Genomic DNA, 23,865 nt, shown 5'->3' on the forward strand with positions numbered 1-23,865 from the left:
AAAAAGGGGATACAACATTGATAGAACGGGAGGTTCCCGTTTGAACCCATTCCCATTTCGCCCTTCCCGCTTGTTCCGTACCGTTTCAACCCGGCGCAAAACGACCTTCCCGTTTCGCCCTTTCCCACTTGGCCCGTTCCCGTTTGAACCCATTACCATTTCAACCTTCCCGTTTGTTCCTTCCCATTTCAACCCGGGGCGAAAGAACCTTCCCGTTTCGTATTTTCCTATTTAGTCCGTTTCCGGAATAACATACCCAGTTTATGAAACGTTATAAAAACATTTTCATATTGTTTTTCATTTGGTTACAATTCAAGTCATACCAATTAAAATATATTTTAATCTTTTAAATTAAAGCCTAATAAACAAATTAACAATTAACAAATTAACAAACAAATCTTTTAAATTAACAAACAAATCTTTTATATTACACACCAATTAACAAATTAACAACAAATTAACAAACGCGTTGCTTCTGAAAAAGAAAACAGCAAAATACCTAAATGCACTTAACTAAATGTATTTAGGTCGCGAGGGTCGCCCTGTGTCTGCCCTCATTTGCACTTGTTCGGTCGACTGACTGTCGTCTCTAGCTTCTTTAGATCCACCCCCAAAACACCAGGCCCTTAAGTTTTATTACATTAAACGACGCCATCATGGCCGTGTCCCGAAAGAGTGTGAGGAGGAACTACTAACACACACGATCAACCAAAGGTTTATACACAAACATATATTTTATCCACACTATAGAGCTAACTTTAACTCAACTTTAACTCAAGCTTCAAGATATTCCTCAAAGGACGAGTAAATAACTAATAAAAATACATATTTGAAACTCCCCCCCCCTCCTCCAGAAAAGACAACAAATGTTAACAGTGAACTAAATAAATCAAAACTATCTGATACTCCGTTACCAAAAATGATAAAATCAAAAAGCCCAGAAAAGCGCCGCGGAAGCACAAATAAAAAATCGCAAAAACACCCTCACTTTGAAAGAAATCGTATTTGGCGGACTAACACATTTAATCGTTATAATAGCACAAGTGTACATCAATGCCGATAAGATCCCGTCACTCTAGTATACTCAATTTGCATAATAGCGCAAACCTTCAGAAACTTAAGCAGCGCAGGGTTGTCTCTAGCCTAAATTTTTTTTACTACACAAACTTAAAATTGTCGCGGGAATACTACCTCCAAGGGCATTTCAGTCGTTCAGCGGGAAGACATCATAGTAGGAATATTAGGCAGCCAATCAGCTGAATTACGATTCGAAAGTTCTCTTTGTTTCCTCGTGCAATTTCTTACTGGAATAAGTTAACTGAACGAACAGGAACTCGGTATCGTTAGAAGAATTTTCCCCACGTATTGGAAATGTGTGTTCTGGTTGAATCGTGGTGTTTTAAAATTGGAATACATTACGAATGCATATCGTTGTTCCGACCCCTTTGCGTTCGGACCTCTTTGCGTCTATTACATATTTATGTCTTTTACTTATTTGTGTTGGGCGTTTTTAAACTACGGCAACCAATACTGATGTGTTTTATGTTCACTCCTAGATGAGCCCGACCAGGCCGTAAAGTATCGGTAAATAAATAAAAAATCTGCCCATTACTCGCGCAGGAAAGGCATTAGTAGTCGATTCTCGGATTTATGCACATGTTTTTGCCTTTTTAAAGTCTCTCCTACGGACATCTTTGATCTAGATCTCTCAAACCCGAAGACAAAGCTACGCTCCAAACAATGAGCATACGAGTGGCTGATAAATAAATTTTTGCTGCACGTACGAACACCAACTGCAGAAAAATTCAATGCGTGCATTACTCAAGATATTGGGTATCTTTCTAGTACACTTTCGCCGCTACAAATTTTGTGTCAAAAGGGCAGTATCGGCCTAAGGCATTCAGAAACTTTTATCGGCCGGAAATATCGGTCGATTCCGGAAAATGTCCTGCATAAAAGTTTTCAGTGCATGACCTGTTGCTTGTAAGCACATTTTGGAGAACAGTTTCGAAGACGGTAACGCATATTTTCAGAAATACAAATGGGTTGGAACGATGCGGGTTCAAATGAGAAGGGCGCTTTGGGAGCGGGTTGTAGCGCGAAGGGCGTTTTGGGAACGGGCTGAAACAGGAAGCGCCCAAACGGGAAGGTCGTTTCGGAAACGGGCGCACACGGGACGGGTCAAGCGGGAAGGGCGTTTCGGGAATGGGTTCAAACGGGAAGGGGTCAAACGGGAATGGGTGCTTTCGGGCTACACCCGATAGAACCACCTCGTTTGCCACTGACAGCAACAAGTGAGTGCGCGGCGAGTGAGTGAAAGCCGCGATTGAGTCATGTTTCGATCTATTGGAGAGGCAATGGCATGCTGGGATAACCTGGCATGCCATAGCAGACACGGGAACAGAATAAAAAAAAGAAAAAAAAAAACTAGAAACCCGTTGCAGATGACACATCAACCTGTGCACCCGTAATCGCACGCATGCCACATGGTCACTCATCCCAACAGAGTACAGCGCACGTAGCGACCAAGCCCACCAGCAACGAAAGGTGGGCGCAGTTGCTGCGTACTCTTCGATATACCGTCGTATAGAGCTAGAGCTAGAGCTAGCGAATGAAAATACGAGCTGCTAGAAAAATTCGACAGATGGTGCGAACAGTCCAGGTGCGCCAGATTTGCGCGAATGTTTGAACGCACAATGGGGAATGTACCGGTACGTCAGTGACACTGCAGAGGGGAAATGCGAAAACGTACCGGTACATCAGTGACAATGAAAGTGATGTACCGGCACATCAGTGAAAAGGCGAACACTCTGCTCTGTCCTTTCACTCCCCCTGTACTTCTCTGCCACACTGGGTTGTATGCGGGTGTGCGCCCTGCTGAGCTCAGTTATATCCCCAGTGCAATTTTTTTTCCTCTTCCTAATGAATCACTACAGTTGAACCTTGTTATAGGAGGCATGGATGTAAGAGGACATATTGGTATAAAAGGCACTATTCACCCACATAAGATGTAGAAAATAATTGGTTATAAAGGACAAGCTATCCTCGAACTTTGATCTACAATCTCGCTTGTAAGAGACATTTTAACTTTAGATGCGGTGCCACCAGTCACTAACTGCAGTTGCGTCCGTTGTGGAATCAAAGGGGACAGCAGACACCCGCAGTCGCTATTTATTATAAATTCAGCAAACACACAGTCGTTCAGTCAGCTATGAGACAACGTTGAGCAGCCCTGCCAGCGGAAATGCAACATACAGAAGTAATTAAAGCTTGCCGCCATGCGTAGAGTACGACCGCGCATGCGGCTTCGACGCAAGCCAAGAATACCAGGAGTGCACAGTGCACTCTCCCAATCGCGTAACTCCAATTAAGAAGCATGGCAGATGTTGAGTCCTGTAGGCCTGGTAAATAGCCAGAGCACACAGTGGAAGAAGCTGTGCGCTCTGGCTATTCATCAGGCTTGTGAACTGAACATCTACGATTCATCTTCTGCAAACAGTGAAAGACGAGGAAGCTTGCAGGAGCTGTTCTAAAAGCATTGTAAATACAGTTATGAAGCAAAGAAAGATTCAGAAGCATTTCATAAATTCTGGGGGCAAAACATAATTAGAACAAGCCTTTTGCAACATGCTGTAGCCTTCCTTTGTGCTTGTTCTAGTCGTACGGTGCCCACATTGAACTATGGGCTGATCAGTTGGTGAGAACATAGTTCCCTGCTTATAAGAGACATCTCGTATAAGAAACAGAAACTGCTGCCCGGTGCGTGTTTCCTATAAAGGGGTTCAACTGTGGTAGTATAGTAGGCTCCCAAAGGCCCCCTCAACCGATCTGAGGCACCCTCCTGTGACAAGGGGCCACGGTGGGCCCCACACTGGGCCGCTGGGGGTGGGTGGCTGTGCCCCCCACGCAGCTGATGCCAGTACTGCAGTGCTAGCCTGTGCTGCTTGTAGCCCCCTTGGAGACCGACCCCCCGGCTGTTTTGGGTGCAGACGTGGTGTGGCTGTCCCCGCTGGTGGTGTGCGTGTTCCTGGCCGGTGTCCCCTTGTGGGTGTACCTGTCCCAGCGCAACCCCTACACCCGCGAGGTGCTCTGCACCGGCTGGGTGCCCGTCATCTGCGCCATGGCCATCTCCAGGTACGCTCGTCGGCCGCTGGCTGTCCTGTCTCCCTGAAAGGGGAGGTCTTAAATCTTTCATTTGGGGAAAAAACAACTGGCAAAATGCCCAATCATAATTGGGAAATTTTTAGCAGGGTTTTATGGGAATTCCTAGTATTGCGCGAATATTTGCAAATAATTTTCGCTATTGAATTAAAATGCAGTGCAGACCGCTTATAACATACGTCGCGGGAGCCGCAAAAATCCGCTATAAGTGATACCGCACTATAACCAAAACATGCGTGAACCCAATTAAAATGCAATCTACCTTTCAATCAGTCTTTGTTTTTTGTTTATCATCACTCAAGTGAAGGCGTGTTAGAAATAGAGGTGCTGTCTTTATTTCGTCTTTTTTTTTTTTTTTTTTTTACATCAGTCGCTACTGGAGGGTTTTACAAGCTGCTGCATGGTCTTACTAGGGTGCTCTTACGCGCCCATTGAAGCACCCTAGGCTGCGAGCACGGCCTTAACTTCTTTGTGTTTGTGTTTTTAGGGAGCACATCTACGTTTCTTCTGTGAACAGATGCCATGGGACATTGTGACAAGAACGCAACTGGGATTGTCTTTTTTTTTTTTTTTTTTTTCACCCCAAGCTCGCATTTTGCCATGTACAAGCGTATGCTCACTCCTTGTTCACCCTGTGTTTCAAATGTAGTGCACATTTTCTCCCTTTGTTGCATGACACATAGGGCAATCTTGTTTGATAAGGGAAAGGGTACCGCTTTGCCGGCACTAAACCTAGGCTGTTCATGTTTAATCAGCATTGCTCTCGATCCAATTCGATGATTCTGGACGCTACAGCATTCAAAGATAAATATGTGCAGAGCAGACGCAGCAGAATTTAATGCGCTTTGCAGCTCATTTCAGTACCCGTTATGATAGGGGGAGGTCACAGACTTGGTTTTTGCATAGGGATTAAGCATTGGTCATGGAACGAGACAGGCTGCAAAGGAGTTGTGTTAATGGTTAGCCTCCACCGAGAAGGTTGGGGGGCATGGCATTTATTGTCCTTTCCTTTTGCCAACCTTAATTATTGTTCAGCGTTGGTGGGTGCATCCTGGATGCTGCGGTCACCACCTACCATGGCCTGGCAGTCTTTCAACCTGTGATAAACGGTCAGTGCTGTTCTCTGAGATACTATTATAAGCTCTTTGATTAGGCAGCCTCTCCGAGCACAATGTGCCACGTGGCCTTGTACTGCGCACCAGCTCGCAGGGGGGCTCTGCAAGGTTCTATCCTAGGCCCCCTGTTATTTTTGTTAACTTAGATTTATTTACCTTACATTCGTGGACGCTGGCAGTACATGCCACGGCACAGAGTTGCTGATCTCGTGCAAGAACTTTGGCCAGTTTAGATGCCAGTTGCAGAGGCGTAAGCAGTTGCAGTGTCAGGAGCAGTTACAGTGGAGCCAGGACGGTGTCTACTAGTCAACAGGCACCATTGCCCTGTGTGTGCAGAAGGTTCAGTTTGGTTGCGAACGTGCTCAATGGCACCACACTGGAACTGACTCCAGGGTCCAGTACTTTGCGCATGCTGTGTTGCTGTCTCCTTTTTACCAAATGTGCTCGCAGAATCGTTGCTACAGTGTTATTGCACAGTGTTTCTTATGTCATAAGCAGAAGCAGCGAAGTGCCCATCACAAAGTACTAAAGTGAAAGGTTATAAAAAAGTTGAATGCAGGTGAAAATGTTTTTTACATCCTGATTCTTTGAGCATAGCTACAGGCAGTCCATTTTAGAGAAAAAGTGGAGCTGTTAGTTGCGGCAACAAAGTAAAACCAAGCCCAAATGAATAGTACCAATGCAGCGACTGGCAGTGTAACTCAGACATGATGAAATTTACGTAACACGGTGTCTTATAATGTGCGAGCATTCACGCTGCTTGTTTTCATTGTGAACTCTTTGTAGCGAGATTTGGCCACAAGTGGCCATTGCAGCAAACTGCCGACTACCTAGAGATACTGCGACATATTATATAAAAGGTGGCCCACTCTGATCCTGGCGCACAATTGCTACCCTGATCCTGGGTAGCAATAGTCAACGTATCCCAACAGTTTCAGTGGTGAACTTGTGCACTTGAGGAAGTCCCTTTCTCGCAAAAGCTTTGTATACGTATCTAAGGAAAAAAATCCCAGCGAAAATTGCCGTGTACTGAAGCAGATTGTTGCGAAGCCCAGGTATTGGTGAAGTTGAGGGGGGCCGTACGATTTCCTCCCATGTGCCTGCATTCCCCCTCCCCATTTCTTTGCCTAGTCTTCCAGTGCTGTACATATGAAAAATTTTTGTTATGCCGTAGGGCAATCTCTCGCAAAAAAAAAAAAAAAAGAAAGAAAAGAAAAGTTGCCCTTTCTATTCCTCTCCTGGTGATTCTTGTGACAACACAATGTAGGTACAAAACAGCTGCAAAATGGACCTTTCAGCATCAAGTGCAAACCTCTGATGAGCAGTGCAGAGGTGGCCAGCAGCGTGCATGCCGTATAAATGAACCCGCTTCTTTCCTCTCTCTCCCCTTTGGTGTGCAGGGGTGGGCGGCAACCTGGTGGCCATCCAGTCGTGCAAGCTGACCACCCTGCTGGCCCAGCGCTCCAAGCTGGGCAGCCACCCGAGCTCTGACGCCCAGGTCTGCATCGACCCCTGCTCGGCCTTCTGCGGAAAGAGTGAGTCTCCCTCCCTCCCTCCCTCCCTCCCTCTCTCTCTCTCTCTCTCTCTCTCTCTCTCTCTCTCTCTCTCTCTCTCTCTCTCTCTCTCTCTCTCTCTCTCTCTCTCTCTCTCTCTCTCTCTCTCTCTCCCCCCCCCCCCCCCCCCCGGAACAACTGGCTTTCATTTTGCGTTGTTCATGCTCCGAGACAACCAGTGAGCCAGCAGAGTCCAAAGCTAGCAGACCACAATCATTCGCTGCAGAAACAGGATGGCAGAGCCTTTTACTGCACCTTCTCTTTGGCACTGCCAGTTGATCCCGCACCATTGAAGGGAAATCAGCACACAGTCTGGCTCACTTGTGGCAACCTCTTTTGAGGTCCAGTGGAAGGTCATTGCTCTGACTGATCACCGTTGTAGCTGTATCGGGAAAAAAGGGCTGTTTTCGCACAATCTAACGGTTTAACGAATCCAGCATCATAGATAGTGTCATGACCAAGCGGACTAACTCGTGGTGCAGTTTTCCGCCAACTCAAGGCAAGGTGCAACCAAGGCCAGCGCCAGCGCCAAAAAACGATACGACAGCGAGTAAAGACAAACACTAAAGGGGTAAAGTGTTTGTCTTTACTCCCTGCCGTATCGTTTTTTGGCGCTGTTTTTCTAAGTGGCATCATGTATAATAAATTACCAGTAGTAGAAAAAATTTAGAATATACATTTTGTAGGTACACATTTTTAATTAAGAACCTGACCTAGAAAAAAAAATTGAGTTGCGCGGTACAATACGTCAGATATAAAAAAAAATGTTAGCACGCGTGGTGCCAGTGTCTTGCGGTGAAGCCCAACCTCTATTTCAAATTTTTAAATTTTTGATGGTTCTCTGGAAGAAATCTGGTGGTTTGACATCATTAAAGGCTCCAGTTAGCGTCCACGTGATGTAAAAACACCTTTTCAATGATTATGACTTCAATGATTTCAAAGACGACGCAGTTGTCTTCAAGGAAAACAAGTTTATTGGAGCGAACTTGTGCTCCCCTAACAACTCAAAAGAATACAGAGGCGGCGAAGTAGCGTTCAACAAATTGACTTGCGCGGGCGAGTGTCGTCGAAAGGAATGCCACGCGTCTGCTCTGCAGGCTTTTATCTTTCGGCGTGAGTGTTTCTGGAACCGTCGATTCGCATCCAGAACATTGTAGATCACAGAAGATTATTCTGGGCTTGGGACGTTAGGGCGAAACAGTCTGCTTATCTGAATGAGATACCGTATTTACCCGATTCTAACGCGCCCCCGATTCTAACGCGCACCCGAATTTCCTTGCAAAAAAAACTGAAAAAACTTGCACCTCCGATTCTAACGTGCACGGGACTTTGTGAGAGAAACGGGCGATTTATTTCCCGAAGTAATCTCACTCATCTCGCTCCTCGTCGCTCTCCGCTGACCACAACATCTCGGCCTCGGTGCCTTCAAGCGCGTTCGCGATGCCACCATAGAGAAAGATGCCACACTTCTGAACGAACGTTCAACCATGGTCGATAGGATCGTGGCCCACGCCTCGCACGCCCATCCCGAGAGCTTCTCCAGAGGTGCACGCTTCAGCCGACCGCTCGTTTTGAACGCGTGGGAGCTGCTGGTGCCATTGCTGTTATCAAGCGCGCGAGTGAAACGATTTGACGATTTGTGTGAACGCCGATAGAAAAGCCTAGGCGCCTAGGCTTGCTGCGTCAGAAAAATGGTTGCTATAAGCTTTGGCGCCATCTTGAGATGGCGATGGCGAAGGGTGGGACGAAATTTCTGCTGTTTCGGCAGTTTAGGTTTTGTATCCGATTTTAACGCGCATGCGATTTTTCGGCCTATTTTTTTCGCGAAAAAAGTGCGCGTTAGAATCGGGTAAATACGGTAGCCCGTGCGGCATACAAATAAAGAATGGAACACGCGCTTCGCATGGGACACAGATAAAAAACCGGGCGTGGCCGGGCATTAAAAACAAACAATAAATAAACAAACCCGTACATTGTTCGCGGCAATATTGAAGGCAAGCAAGCGATGCAAAAAAAATTCGCTTGGAGTTGAAAACCAAACTCTGTGGTAGATGCTTGTTGACGATCTGATCGTCACTTATCATTCAGAACTTTAATTTGCGGTTTATTATCATGTTCTGACTCATTATGGTAGCCCTGCTTGCAGGAATAAGGTACGATGTGCTAGAATCGTGCCCAGCAAGCTTTCACCAAGCCGCCGTCGTGCTGTGAAGTAAGTTCAGCACTACGAGCCTACTACATTGCAGCGCCACCTAACACATTCGAAAAGAAGCAATTACGAGGCTGTTGGAGACTTTGTCAGAATAGACAGCTGTACTAACACTTCTGGAAATACCCTCGGACAAAAACGAAACTGGCCGGTGAGCAGCTGGTGGTGTTCAAGGCCCATTGGAAGCGTTCTCCTCATCTGAGCTGATATCCGCCAACTTGGTGTTATCTTTCGACTTTCAGTGGAAGCTGTTATCGCAGAAGTAAGGCATAGATAAAGTGGAAGCTTGAGCGGCATGCTTGTTATGAGGAACATTAGCGGGTAACAGAGACGCCATGGCAAATGAGCTTGTAGTTGGGTAACTGCGTAGTGGTGCCAAATATGAATTTTGCAACGCAAAAACGAAACCGAAACTGTTGGAAACTTGCTGAAAATGCCAGGCACACTTGCTAGACATGCGGGGGACCATCAGAAATCAGCTTTGGCAGAATAAAGTGACTCTTTCTCCGAACCAAAGATCACTAGTGAATAGCTGGTGTCATTTTCAAGTAATTGTCACCTCTCAACACTGTCTGATTACAAAGCTGACAACATTATTTGGTACTCGAGTTGCCAGGGGCCTTTTGATAAAAAAAAAATTATGGTAATGCAGCCTAACCACGAGTGGCATCCCTTTTTGTGAAGTGCAGTAGCGATGCCCCTTTCCTCAAAAACACACGCACCTCAGCTCACAAAAAACACCGTCAAAAATCTCAATGTCACCGGAGCGAGAAAATTTAAACTGATTCTAGAAGTTCAGTGCCTAGACTAACCACTGGCCGCATTAGGTGCAAGAGAAATGACAACAACATGTCGAAATAGGCAATATAAATCACGGTGATTGATTTTAATAGGCGGGGTAACGAAGAGTTAAGCACAAGGTGCTTACACCAGCACCTAGTTTCAGTTCATTCATTCATTCATTCATTCATTCATTTATTCATTGCCTTGGGACTTTTTTGTCAGCTGGAACAAGCCCCGGAGCTGTAGAAGAGGGCACAACGTGAATTTTCGTAAAAAAAATGAAAGCATCTTTTATGCCTGAGGTTCGCTGATAAACTGCAGAGCTTAAAATTGGGCAAATCAACTGGAACAATTTTCAAAATGAGATTTAGTAGCAACCATCACCACTACGCTGTGCTCATTGATGGCAAAATGTGTGCACCTTCCTACCCTCTCTCCCCTCTGAAGTAATGAAATCCATTTTCAGCCACAAAAATAAAGCCTAAAGCCATTTTTTAGGGGATATCTTTGCGGTAGTATGTGCGAATAATTATTTTTGGGGAAATGTGCAAATATTCAAAACATTGACCACTTTGTGACTAGTGTTTGATATTCGATTCGAAGCGCAGTTCTACCGTTGAAGTATTCAAATTTTTCAGATGTTTGAAACTTGCTTTAATTTGGCTCTGCCACAGGACATGCAAGCTTTCAAGCTTCACCGCATAAAAAGCCCCTTTTGGGTTTGCTTTCTTGCGTGACACCCAAGTTGTGCAACAAAGCCGGACACGTGTAAGCCTTGCCCAAAATGGGTCTGTGCTAGCCCAGGTAAAGGAAGTGTGTGGGCTTGCTGGTTCATACTCCATACAAAAAACACTGCTCAAGACGGGACGCAAGGAAGGGGCCTCCACCATGTGTGTGTAGACTTCCTTCCTTGTGTCCCATCTTGAGTGCTGTTTTTTGTATGAACTACTTTGGGTATCTGTTTGCCAAAGTGGAACACTATTTGTGTAAGAAGATTTGCGATCTGAAAGTAAGTTTCTTGTCCATTCAGTTCATGAGTGAGAAATGAAGATTCATTCAGCCAAGACTTACACGAATTACACGGCTGCTTCTACTGTGCTGAACTTTGGATAATCCCTCTCCGTGAAAGGGCACAGGAAGTGGGCTTGGCAACCGTGGGGTGGGAGTCACTGCCTCGTCGTAGGTTTGGGGGTGTGCCTCCTCTCACTGTTGTCCTCCTGTGCGCAGACGCCCACGCGCGGACGGCTCGGCTGCTGATGCTGATGGTGCTCCCGGGGCACCTGATCTTTGTGTACACCATCCGGCTGCTGACCTCGGGCCAGAGCGTCATCACGCCCCTCTTCCTCGCCTGCTACCTGACCGCCGCCCTGCTGCAGGTGCGTTGGCATGTTCAGGGTGTGCACAAGCAGTCGTGTGGAGTTGCCAGTTCCTCCCCAGCACGGCCACTGGCAAGCACTTGGTCGCAGCAGGTTGGGTAGGAGTAATATGGCTTTTGTTCACTAGCAGTGTGGCCACTGGTTCCATTCTCGTAGCACCATGTGCGCGCAAACCACTGACATTGACGTGCTCTTGTTGGTGGGTGTCACCAGGCCTTCAAAGCACGTGGGCAGACTTAGGTACCCTGAGAAATTTTTGCACGTTTCAACAGAGTGATTGTTTGTTCTCCTCTATCCCTCATTGCTTGGAGTGCTGTGGTAGTTCGGCGTACTGTCTTGTGTGTACAACAGCTGGCTGGATCTTGTGCACGCCCATGTACGACTCCCAGCCTGCACCTTGATAGAAGCTTTTCTAAAGCTTCTCAGGATGCTGGCGCCCTCTGTTGTTCTGTCAGTGAAGCAAAATCGGTAGGGCCAGTGCTGATGAGTTGCATTCATCGTGGCTATGTCTACGACCAGTTTAGGCACAACTTGTTTTAACATAAGCAGGAACTGACGCGTGCTTTCTCCTAGTGCTGCATGATGTGGGTGTAGCACACGATGTGCTTATCAGTGGGGCAAAAGCCGAAAGTTTCTGGAATGTGTTGCAGACATAAAGAGGGGGAAAAGCAGCAAAGGGCCACAGTAGCAAGCAGTTTTGGGTTCCTGTAAACGTGTGCGTGCAATTCACTCCATTCTTATCTATGGGAAGCACAGCTACAAGATTGTTGCATCCGCGGAGCAAGAACAAGGCGGGAGGGGTAATGGCGCTTCTAAGGTTGGCCAGACAACGTCACAAGCAGTTGGCCAAGGTTCTAGTGGCATCTGTCACGGGATAAGAGACTGTGCTGCCATTGCGATCGGCATTCGGCTGCACAGTCACGGAGTGAATTGGGGCCACTATCATTTCGCCTGTCAGGTGCCGGTTTCCTCTTCGTCGCTGTTGCAGCTGCAAAGCTTTGTAGTTTGTGTTGGTTTTCATCGTGATGTTATCTGGTCGTCTGCTGCAGTGTGGGTGTTTCACCTCCAAAGTATATATTTTTGCTTCATGGTTGCACCAAACGCTGTCTTAAGCACATGTGCTGCTTGGTGAGATGTTTGGATGGGTGACATTGTGAGTTGCAACAGAGCAGCTTTCCCCGGCTGCCTCTCTTTCCAGAAGGCACGTGCATGGTGTTGTTTTGAGATGTGTGGTAGGATGTGCTTGGAAAAGAAGCAGCGTAGATGCACTCCATTGTGTGTAAGCATGGTTTGGGCAAATCAAGCTAGCACTGAAGTTTCAGTGGTGACAGGTAGAAGGGGGCAACAAAGAGGATGCTGAGTCTTGCAATGCCAAAAGTGCCTTGGGGAAAAAAAAAATCGGTGAAGCTGGCACTAAGTCGTGCAAGGCTTGAACCATAGCGAAGCTGGAGGATTTCTTTCTATCTAAGCACCGAAGGACACACCACAACGCATTGCATTAGGTTTGAAATTTTTTATTTACATGTTCTGTCGTCGCTTTGCACTGTGGTAGTACTTTGATATCGCAACACTTGAGCATTGTAATAAGCGGTTTACTTTACCACAGCAAGAGTACAAACGTGGACAGTGCCATAGTTACCGTTTATCGTTATACCCAATATATTGTTATAAACAGTATCATTATAAGTAGGCTCGACTGTAGTAGTCATCGTCATATCCGTCTATATCATCGTCTTCCTCATGCATGACTGGCGGGCCTGGCTTGCGCGTTTCTCCCAGAGTGGAATGCGTCAGCATGCACTAGAACCGGCTTCGCGAACTGGGCGTCTGTAGCGCGAGCTGTCCTGTGCTGCTCCCCTTGAGGCGCTAAAGCACTTGAACTGTTTTCTCGACATTTTTTGCGAGTGCCACGTGCAAGCCTGGACAATGCCAGGTGCTCCTTGTGAGGCCCATGCTCACATGCACTGTAAGTGGTAGGAGTAACCATGACCTGGGGCTCTCTGCTGGCGCCGCACAAATTACGGCCAGCAACAACACTCCGCTGTTAAAAAAAGTCTTACCTGTAGTAGGGACCTCTGTCTTGTGGCATGCGAATGCAGGAGTGATGCATCATCATCATCATCATCACCAGCCTATCTACGCCCACTGCAGGGCAAAGGCCTCTCCCATTATTCTCCAATTACCTCGGTCCTGTGCCAACTGCGACCAATTTATCCCCGCAAACTTCTTGATCTCATCTGCCCTTCTAACTTTCTGCCGCTCCCTGCAATGCTTGCCTTCTCTAGGGATCCACTCTGTTACCCTTAATGACCAGCGGTTATCTTGCCTTCGCATTACATGCCCTGCCCACGTCCATTTCTTCTTCTTAATTTCTACTAATATGTCTTTAACACCAGTTTGCTCCCTGACCCACTCCGCTCTCTTCTTGTCCCTTAATGTTACACCTATCATTTTCCGCTCCATTGCCCGCTGAGTTGTTCTCAATTTAAGTTGAACCCTCTTAGTGAGCCTCCAAGTTTCTGCCCCGTAGGTGAGTACCGGTAAGATGCAGCTGTCATACACTTTCTTCTTCAGCGACAATCGTAGGCTGGTATTCATTATCTGAGAATGTCTACCATATGCACCCCAGCCCATTCTGATCCTTCTAATTATCTCTGCCTCATGGTTGGGATCTGGGGTCACAACTAGGCCTAAGTAGATATATTCGCTTACCACTTCCACTGCCTCGCCACCTATCTCAAACTGCTGTGCTGTCCCGAGGTTATTGATCATTACTTTAATTTTCTGCATATTAATTTTCAGGCCCACGGTTCTACTCTGTTCGCCCAGTGCGGAAAGCATGCTTTGCATGCTTTGCTTTGAAAGTGATGCATACTTGGTGCTGAAGGAAATGGCGGGGAGTGAAAATGCGCTCAGGAAAGGCGGCAGACTTTGCAGTGCCTTTTCTGATCTGCCTGCAATGAGGAGGAGGAATAACTTTTATTGCAGCAGAGCAAAAGTTCGTTTGCTTCCCTGCATAATGGCACCCTTGGTCCAAGGCACCAGAGTCGCGCCGTAACTCGAGCCCTGGGGATCAGCATAAGCTGGTTGCTCAAGCTGCCTGTGAACAAACTGGTTGTCGGCGGTGTCCGAAGGGTGTCTATTGGTGTCCTCTGTTGCAGGTGGCCCTGCTGCTGTACCTTGCCCGGTGCATGGTGTACTGGATGTGGGGCCGGAAGGTGGACCCGGACAATGCGGCCATCCCATACCTGACGGCCCTGGGAGACCTGTTCGGCATCGCCCTACTCGCCCTCTCCTTCTTCCTGCTGGATGCCCTCGGGGACGCTGGTGCCGGCACCACTGTGGGCGGGCAGCCCCACCCCACTGAGCACGGCGGCAGCAGCAGCATGGCACCACCACTGGCGAGCACAGTCGCCTTCGATTAGGGACCCCGCCAGAAGGGGCCAGGAAAGTGCCTGGCTCAATGTGCAGCGCCGCAGATCAGCCGGGCATTGGCCGTGCATTGGCCATACATCGGCCATGCATCGGCAATCGCTAGTCCGGCCACTAGGTACGGGTGCGGCAAAGCAGAACGGGAGGAGCCTTCTCAAAGGTTTTCTCCCTCTCTGCCACTGTGCGTGAGTGACGACGGCAATGGAGTTGCCGAAAACATGAGCAAAGGGGACGGGAAATGCTACCGAAGTTTGCTGCCGAGGGATTTCACAGCTAAGACCAGGTGGTTCGCACCAATCAGAACGAATTCCGCACCGTCAATCAGGGTTTGTGTTGTCAATGGCGCTGTCCTGTATTGCACTGTGTAGATTCGTATTTTGAGGCAGTGCTTCTCCACAGGAGGTGTGGTGGTGGTGAAAATTTGGTTGGTGCAAGTTTTCAAGTTGGTCCGAGTGCAGCTACTTGCGCTTGTTGATCGTCACTCTCACCTCGAACGTCGTTGGTACATCGGGATAAAGAGCATCAGCTGGTGGTTGCCTCTTCTGCTTCTGTCCACAATAATGCCTCCCTTTGGCGCAGGGGTGTGCGCCTCTCTGGTGCGAAGCATTTGTTACAAATTGCCTCCAGCGCTAGGCTTATGCAAGTGACCCTGTGGTTACTAGACTGTGTGTGACCCCTAGTCCCCAACCTGTCTCCTTTTGATTTTCCGGTGGCCAGATTCAACCGGTGAAGCAGCTCGGTCCACACAGTCGGTCAGTTTTGTAACAGTGGCAGTGTGTAACTGCTCCGTTTCTGTTTTCGTTAGTTAGGCGACTCTTACTATAGCCATGTTTGCCGTTTCCTAGTCTAACTTGGTGAATTTTTGGAGTTTTTAATTTTTGCTTGTTATGAGCTGTAATTTATCTGGGGTCGCTGGATTCGAACTTTGTACTGATACCTCTTCTATGTGAAATACTTGCAGTCCATTGCATGTTCAGGCATTTCTCTTTGAAGCAGGGATGCGAAGCCACTGCACCTGACGTTTGGATGACTTGCACAGGAGATGCGTCTGGTATCACACCTTCATTATTGGAGAAAGATGGGGAAAGAGAACTAGGTCAGAGCTGAACACACAGAGCAGTACTATAAAGACAGCCCACAGCTCTCGTTCATTCGCAAAATTGCCTCGTCAACAAGCTTGCCACGTTTGATGTGAACTGCATTTAATTGAGCTGGATGATAAGGGGGAAAAAAAATGTTGCGAGGCTCCGGTGACCTTACTGCCCTTCCCGATGAGGTCACTGGTTCAGTCGGCACATGTTGGAGATTGGGAACAGCCCTTGCATATCCGCTAGGCACTGGCAGTAATGCCTTACCCCGCTCACATTCAGCTGGCTCATGGGTGCGCATGAATGAAGACCATCGTGTGCTACCACAAAAAAAGAAAAAAGTGCAGCTGGAAATCAAAAGGGTGCCTTCCTCAAGAGATGATGCGGCAGTTGGGCAAGAAATTACGAAAAACAAACTGTGATTTGAGTTCTCTCGAAACATCGCCTCTTCAGGCCTTTGAGATGGACTTCCATCCTCTGAAGCAGCCGTGAGACCCCTTGGCTGTGAAATCTTGTGGAAGGGTTTATTACCTTTGGGACGGACTTTTCTTGTGTTTGATTGGAATAAAAACCAGCGGAAAACACAGGACACCGAAGAAAACGACGGGACAAGCTGGCAAATTTTTGTGTTGCCCCAGGCTCGCCACAGGCTCGCCACAGGCTCGCCACAGGCTGACCGCTTTGTGGGAATCCTTGTGAAGGTTCACTTTCTGGAGGACTGAAGCTGGAAGTTTGACGCTTTGATTACTCATTAGTGGCAGCTCCAGTTCATGTTAGATAAGGCTCTGATGCTATCAGCTGCCCGGTCTTTTGAGCGAAGCATTCCCGTCGTTTCTGCAAGCAGCCTCTTTGAGAATCAAATGTTGCACTATGGAAAAACTCTTCGGGAAATGGATTGCTCTCTCCTTTCTAATTGCCTCACCTTGGTGTCGAAAGAAAGTCTATGCATCTGAGCATGCTTCACTAGGACCCCGCAGGCCTGACATGTGTGAGCCACGGTAGAGTTCCGTGTCCTGGGCGTTTATTTTCGCAGTCGTTTTTGGGCACTTGGCATTGTGCCAAGAAATTGGGTTTGTCCAAGTTTATTTTTCGCTAACTGTGGAATTACTTAAAATCCAGCTTTAATTTTGATGTATAGGTGGTATTCATTGAGCAGTTTAGCCGCAAATCTCTTCGCTTGGCAACACTGGAAGCGACCACGGACAAGGCCGCTGCGCCACGGACATGGTGCGGCTTGGGCCACTGCGCCCGCACGCTGCAGAAGAAAAAAAACACCGGCGTGCATCGTCTGCTCCGTTTCGACCAGGTTCTCCACGGTGGCATCAACAGAGATGCTATTAATCGCACTCATATTGGATTCGAGGCTATACTTTGCGTTTGGTGGGGTAGAGTTTGGAACGCCCAACAAAAATCTCTGACGAGTACCGCCATCCCACGGAACCCGACATAACCAGTGACGGAGCACTCACATGGTTGCCTGCATGCGTGTCCCGCCTGTGAATGCAAGCTATAGGGAGCTCCAAGGTGTACTACCAATTCCCATACAAAAAAGCACTGGGAATTTCATCAAGATGTCGCGATCTTCAAGACGCAAAGTATTTTCAATACGACCCTCACAAGCCGGTGGAACTGGTGGCCCCTGTTTGAGTGAGTAGTTTCAAGCTGTAGTTGGAACATCCTTATTGGTCTTTCAAGCGCCAGGCTGCAAGGCAAGCCTCCTTTATGGCCGTGCAGTGACACTTTTGAGGTTCCTGTCTGTTGACCCTCAAGTTAGGGTTAGCGCTGAACACCACCCCTACTACTCTAAGGGGAACTCCTTAAAAAGAGGAGGGAGGGTGTCATCATCGTCAGCCGATTTGTGTCCACTGCAGGACGAAAGCCTCTTCCAAAGATTTGCTGCCTGTTTCCGTGAGAGACTGTCCCAGGAAGCTTTCAGCCTCCCCTTGAAGCTAAAGCTACGCTTGGCTTTGACTCACTACTTTCCTTGTGATGAGTACTTAAAGAACAATCTGCGATGTTTAGAATGAGTGTAAGGTAAAGCAAAGACTTGGCAGTGTGATGGGCGGTGTGTTTCTGTTGATACACTCGCACACAGTGTGTCCCGCATAGTTGACTTCCTCCAACTAAACAATCAGTGCAGTATATTTTCAGGAAGCTGGTATGATTCTGATTTTGTGCCGGGTCTTTTAGTTGCCCCTGGTTTGTTGTTGTGAGCCCTCAGTGTTGCCATAGTTTTTAGACATTTTTTTTTTTTTTGCTTGGTTGCCTTGGGAACAACTTTGAGGCTTTGACGTGATGGAAAAAGCTTGCTTTCAGCGTACGCCCTCAAGGCACTATAGCCGTGGAAGCAGCCTTCGGAAAACAGCAAAGCGGCTGGCACACCGTTTGGTAGGCATTATTGTGCCTCAAAGGGATGTGTTGTCGGGGTGGTGATCTCTCTTGCCTATTTGCTCTCAAGTTGCCAGAAACACTGTGCTTCGAGCCTAGACACTTTACTCTCTGTGCTGTGTGTTGTTCTGCCTACCTGTGCGGTCTGCAAGGCAGTGGATTGCCTAGTCTGCGATAACTATTTTCACCACGGTACTCACTGCCCCGTGTTTGCTTGGGAGATGATCGCTAAGCCTCACTGGGTTGCCCGCACCTGTGTTCTTCAGTGCTGCCCGTTATGCACAACAAGTGGGGGTTGTTGCAGTTCCTTGCGTTCGGTGAACAATTCAAAATGACTCTAGCCAGGCTGCCAGTACGTCCTCTGGTGGGTGTCACAGTGCAAGATGACTGTGATAAGCTTGCTGATTTGGAACCCACACCATCGCAATCCGGAAAGAAGTGTCTCAAGCCCTCCTGACTTGCAAGCGGAACCTATTCGACGTGGAAGCCTTTCCGGGCATTGTGGAAGCTGGGACCTGTAGTGACTGTTTTGGGTCAGTGTGGTGTGCTTACACTACACCTTTTTTATCATCATTTGCAGATGTTTTTCTGGTACTGAGAAATTGAGGTTTTATGTGCATGGTTTTCGGAGAAAGTGTTATACTTATTGGTTGATTCCTGTCGTTCTTATGCACGTATAAGCAACCTTGATGGTTTCTGTTCTCATTTTTTGGAGGAATACTTGGTCATGTCAAGTTGGTTATGCCATGTGCAAGGTCTGTAGCAAAAGGTCTGTAGGAGGTCCTCATTTTTGACCCAGTCCTGCATTTCTTCATTTTCTTGCTCTTAGAGCTTAGAAACGTCAGGCTGTCATAGAGAAAAGTTTTTCAGTTGTTAGTGTACGAAGTGCTCAGTGGGAAGAAAGCACTTCTTACTTGTGCGTCGGATCGTGCGGACACCTGCTTTACATGGTTGGTACAGCGTCACGGGAATTGTTGTGGTAAAAAGTGCTTACGCCCAGGTTCTTCTCAGTCTGTTCTGAAGTCTTATGCCCTCTATTGAGCATAATGCTCTTTCCTATCGATAACTTACTTGTGTTGTTTGGGGCACTTGTTCTTTTAATCAAGCACCAAACTTTTCTACTTACATTGAAGTCGGTTGCATCTTTGACTGAAAAACTGACTTGTTAGGTTTTCACTGTATATTCAAAGCTGGCTTAATTGCACTCCAAGAGTGTGACTGTGAGTGTAACATATACTCTATCTGCTGACTTTTTAAAAGCTTGGGTTTCTTTCTTTTTTTTTTGCATTGTTTCAATATGGCTACTGTGCCTAGGAGATACAAGTACTGCAATTCAATCGCTGGGTGAAACACCGCAACCCCAGGAATGACAGCTGGGACACACCTGAAACCAGCAGCTTTGTTTCTTGAAATCCGATTCAAGCACTGCGGGATAAAAACATGCACCAAACAGATCCTGTATGTTTGAAGTCAACTTCACAGATATTCTAAATCCTTTAGCTGTTCGAGGGTAAATCCTCAAAGGGGTTGTGTACTTCAGTGGAACACACTCTTGGGCAAGTTGCGATTCAACAAGAACAACAGTAAGACGACAAACACAAGCTCTCGGTGTTTGTCGTCTTCGACTTGTTTGTCACCCGCCACGGTGGCTCAGTGGCTAAGGCGTTGCGCTGCTGAGCACGAGGTCGCGGGTTCGATTCCCGGCCGCGGCGGCCGCTTTTCTGATGGAGCAAAAACGCCCGTGTGTACGAGATTTCGGCGCACGATAAAGATCCCCAGGTGGTCAAAATTAATCCGGAGCCCTCCACTACGGCGCGCCTCATCGCCTGCGTTGCGTCGGCGCGTTAAACCCTACAATCAATCAATCGACTTGTTTGTCGTCTTGTGTTTGTCGCATTTCTGTCGTCCTTGTTGAATTGCGCTCCAAGTTTTTCCTCAAAGGGGTTGCGACGAGTGGACCGACAGACTCTGGTTTATTGCCTGACATGGGTGCCGATTTGAGCTCTCATGTGCCCACTCAAAAGCTCCAACAAAGCGAGCGCTTGGCAGAGCTGTGCTTCGCTAGCAAAGCTGAGTGGCTCGCACAATGTGCCACCACTTTGTCCAGCCCGGTTAGTGCATAGCAGTTGGCGCACGGACGTCTTAATGAACCCCCAGGAGACAATCGTTTCAGTCCCCTGCTCTCGCTGCGTTCCTGTCGTCGTTCCTGGTGCGAGCGCCCCATCATTGCATGTTCCGCCCACAAATCCCAAATTGTGCCGGCGCTGAGTAGCTGTCGAGTGCATGCATTGAGAACACCGTCCAGGCATCGTCTCACTACATGGGAAGGAGAGGGGCGTGAAGAGCGTGCTGCGTAGTTTGCCGTGCAACAAGCGGGTGGAGGCCTGTTTTTGGAAAGCTGCGGTGATTAGCTCGGGTGGAGCTACCCTAACACTGGCAGGGGAGGAGAAGCTGGGGAGGAGGAAGTCTTTCAAATGGCGGATGCCAATCAGCGTGCCTCGTGCTGCAGTGTTGTCCCTTCAGTGTGTGCCAGGGAAAAAGGGGGTAGACAATCTTCTGGGCCGTGCCGTTGCCGTGTCTGTCGTGTATGTGCAAGCAAATTGTTTCTCACTCAGTCCTGTCGTAGTTATTGCTACCCGTGTTTACTTTTTTAAATAAACCGCAGTCTAAGCAATTGCCGAACAAGGGAAGCCTTGTTCGCGTACTTAACGAAGTGCTGGCACCAAAATTCAATGTGCCAATTTTATTTATTGCTTCGATCAGTGCTAACTGGCCTAGCTGTTATAAAAGCAACCTGTTAAATATATGAATGTACGATAAACTGCTTTGAACCTGGAGGTTGCTAGAGTGAGAGAATGCGGGGGGTGGCAGCACAGGTCAATTTGGCTATGCTGGTCTGCATTCTTTTAAGATATGTCTAGCGCAGCCCTCTGACAGTAGTCAAGGCAGTGCTGTACAGCTAACTGGTATTGCACAGCTGTGCTCCATTATGCCACTGTTTTGGCACAGACATCAAAACACTGCACACCCCACTGCCAGAAGTGATCCCTGTATACACCCGGACAGCTCGTGCCTCAGTGCAGCAGTTGTGCACCGACTTGCTCTGCCAACTGTTTCGAGGCACAACTGTGTTGGTGTGTTCAAGGAATTCAGAGCAGCCAACATATCTCTGCTGCATGAAAGGGTTGCGGCGTTTTCACCATTTTGTGTGCAAGAGCTGCACTACACTGGGGCAAGGTTGCAGGTGATTGCAATAGTGCAGGCGAGGAAGTACAAGGCAAAAGTGGCGGCCCTATTTAGTGGATGTTCTTTCCAGTATGACACTCGCGACCGTATGCACACTCCAAGGGCTCCTTTTATGGGCGTGTTCCCCATGCTGTTCCGCAGTGCCTGCCCTCGAGTGTATTGAGTGGTATTAGCAAGTGTGCACGCGTGAAGTTATTTATTAATTAGCCCTTTGTGGTCTCCCTTCTTTTTTGATAGCCGATATTGCTTTTACATTGCGTGCTGTATAATCTTGTCTTTTGTTTGGCACTGGCATCTTTTGGTGTGTTATTTTTGCTGATGTAACAGTGTGCCAGGAGGAAGGGTTAAGACTGCCCTGGTTGGTGACATGTCTCCGACTGTTTACCTTTGGTGCCATGCGTTCAATGTCTCGCTTCCGTCTTGCGTGTCTGACTCCCATCTTTTTGCTGTGATGCCGCTAGTACCCCAAAGCTCTTTTGCCTTCTTCTGACAGACACTCAAGGCTGGCCTCATAGTCAATGGGGGACTCCTTTCTCAGTTACGCTCACAGCATTGTACTCGTCGCGTGGGAAGCATTGTTCGACTTGTGCTGAGCCAGGGCCCCAGTCTCGGCTTGGCTTGAGCTGGCTGTGCGAGAGAAACTTGTCAGCGGAAGAACTCTGACTCCAGTAGGTGCTTGTTAGGCGAGTGCACTTTTCTGCAATATAGGGGCACCAAAGTTTGGGGATTGATTCCATTCTGTCTCAGGCAGAAGCCAACAGGTTAGACCTTCTGCTTCACTGTTGCGAACCCTGGCCATTGCATGTAGCAAGAGCAGAGCAGCAATTCTAGCCTGGACTACGCCATCTGGTGTTCCGCAACAATAACATCCGTTCTTCAAGCATGTGGTCTCTCTGTGAACATGATCTTTTTGTCACGAACGGCTTCAGGGCGCGCTTATCTGCTAGATGGGTCTTATCACCAGCTGGGACATTTCTTGTTGGCCAAGCTTTTCGAGGCTTGTGTGACCACTCGACCTTTGTGGATGGAGGCCTGACAACAGCTGCTTATTGTGTGGGAGCAAATGTCCACTTTTAAGTGTGGGACTGTGGTGCTGATGCTGGACCACTAGCCCTTTGCTGAACCGGCTCCGCGGCTTCTAAAAGCATCCAAGCCAATCCGCACGGGGGAAGTGCATCGATGGTCCCAGAGAGCATAGCTGGGGAATTTTATTGAAAAGACGCAGCCTTGTTTGTTTTTGTGATTGAATGACAAGCAGCCAAGATGGATGCACAAACTCGCTTGAGTGCAAAGCACAGTGTGAGCTTTTGCAGTCCAGGGAAGGCAGGGTAATCTGGCATCTGGCTGCGCGGAAAAAGGTGTGGCACATCTTATACTCAATGAAGATTGCACTGTGGGAAGCAACTCTGGGTGTCGCCATTGGACCTGAGCGTAGCTTGGAAGCTGTTTTGATTCTGCCCGCTCCGGATAAGAGTTCATGGCAGATAGAGTGCCACCTCCATGCAACGAGTGGCACTTCTCGTGGTACATGTCTGCATGACGCGGGAATCCGTCTGGCGCAACCCTCCGAGCACTAGACAAGGCAGTGTGTGAGCATTAAGCTTAACACCCGGACATGCTGTGATCTTCGGGGCGAGGGGGAGGGTACGTGCATGCATTCTGCACCATGGGAGAATGGCGGGCTGTTTTTTGCAGTGGTCGGTGCACTGGGTCCTTGAGCGGGGACGACCCCCGGAGCTTGCAAGGGGGTTGTCTCTGGTGGTCTTTGCTCTGGGCTTTCATTTGCGTGTTCGCCACTTTTCGGGGGAGGGGAGACAGTCTTTCAGCTGTACAGCCTGAGTCGTTCTAGTTTTTCTCTGCCCTGTTGTTGGTGGTCGTGTGTACTTGTGTGTCTGTTCCTCTTTGTGTGCGTGTCTTGTGTAGAGCGAGCGTGTCTAGCCTCCGAACATTGGTGTCTGCCTTTTGCTTTTGCTTCAGGTGTGGCACTGGTTTAAAAGGGCTCTACAGAGCCCACCCGTTGTCTGCCTTTGAGGGGAGGGGGGTTGGCCTGGGTAGTCATGTTCTATTGTGGCAATGCAAAAGACTGAAGTGACAGGGCAGAAATAAAAATTCCAATCGTGTGTATGCGTGTGTTGTCATGCTTTTGTGCACTCTGCACATCCTGCTAGTGGTAACACGCTGCAGAATTGTCAGAATTGTCAGCCTACTGTGTGATCAGGCACTTACATGGCACATTGCTCTACTACAGCTAACTTATGGAACCACCATGTTTCCACACAGTGTGCTGTCACATTCAATTTAATTTGCAATATGTGAGTAACAAACAGACCATCGTTCATGTGCAGTTACTTCAGCATTGCAACTCATATCAGTGTGAACACTGGCAGAGACACCAAAGTGCTTATGGTGTTGATTGCACCTTTGCACTTTAGCATTCGTGAAAACAAGTGCTTACATTGGCGCGTTGTAGACCGCCCTTGGCGAAGGCATTAGAATGGGGTCATCATCATCATC

General features: G+C 48.0%; 1 protein-coding gene across 1 annotated transcript in view; it reads left to right on the plus strand.

Annotated features, from left to right (window-relative positions):
* The window catches only part of LOC144152552 (solute carrier family 41 member 1-like), a 52,055-nt gene extending 28,580 nt beyond the window's left edge, over positions 1-23,475 (plus strand). Inside the window, exons 9-13 of the mRNA XM_077683850.1 lie at positions 3,990-4,134; positions 5,197-5,270; positions 6,677-6,811; positions 11,049-11,197; positions 14,359-23,475. Of these exons, the coding sequence (XP_077539976.1) occupies positions 3,990-4,134; positions 5,197-5,270; positions 6,677-6,811; positions 11,049-11,197; positions 14,359-14,622 (767 nt within the window). The 3' untranslated portion in view covers positions 14,623-23,475. The remainder of the gene's footprint in view (positions 1-3,989; positions 4,135-5,196; positions 5,271-6,676; positions 6,812-11,048; positions 11,198-14,358) is intronic.
* Positions 23,476-23,865: the final 390 nt, after the last annotated feature.

This window comes from Haemaphysalis longicornis, unplaced genomic scaffold (genome assembly GCF_048455015.1).
Source record: "Haemaphysalis longicornis isolate Haplotype H1 unplaced genomic scaffold, Haemaphysalis longicornis Haplotype H1 scaffold_9, whole genome shotgun sequence".
Taxonomy (NCBI): domain Eukaryota; kingdom Metazoa; phylum Arthropoda; class Arachnida; order Ixodida; family Ixodidae; genus Haemaphysalis; species Haemaphysalis longicornis.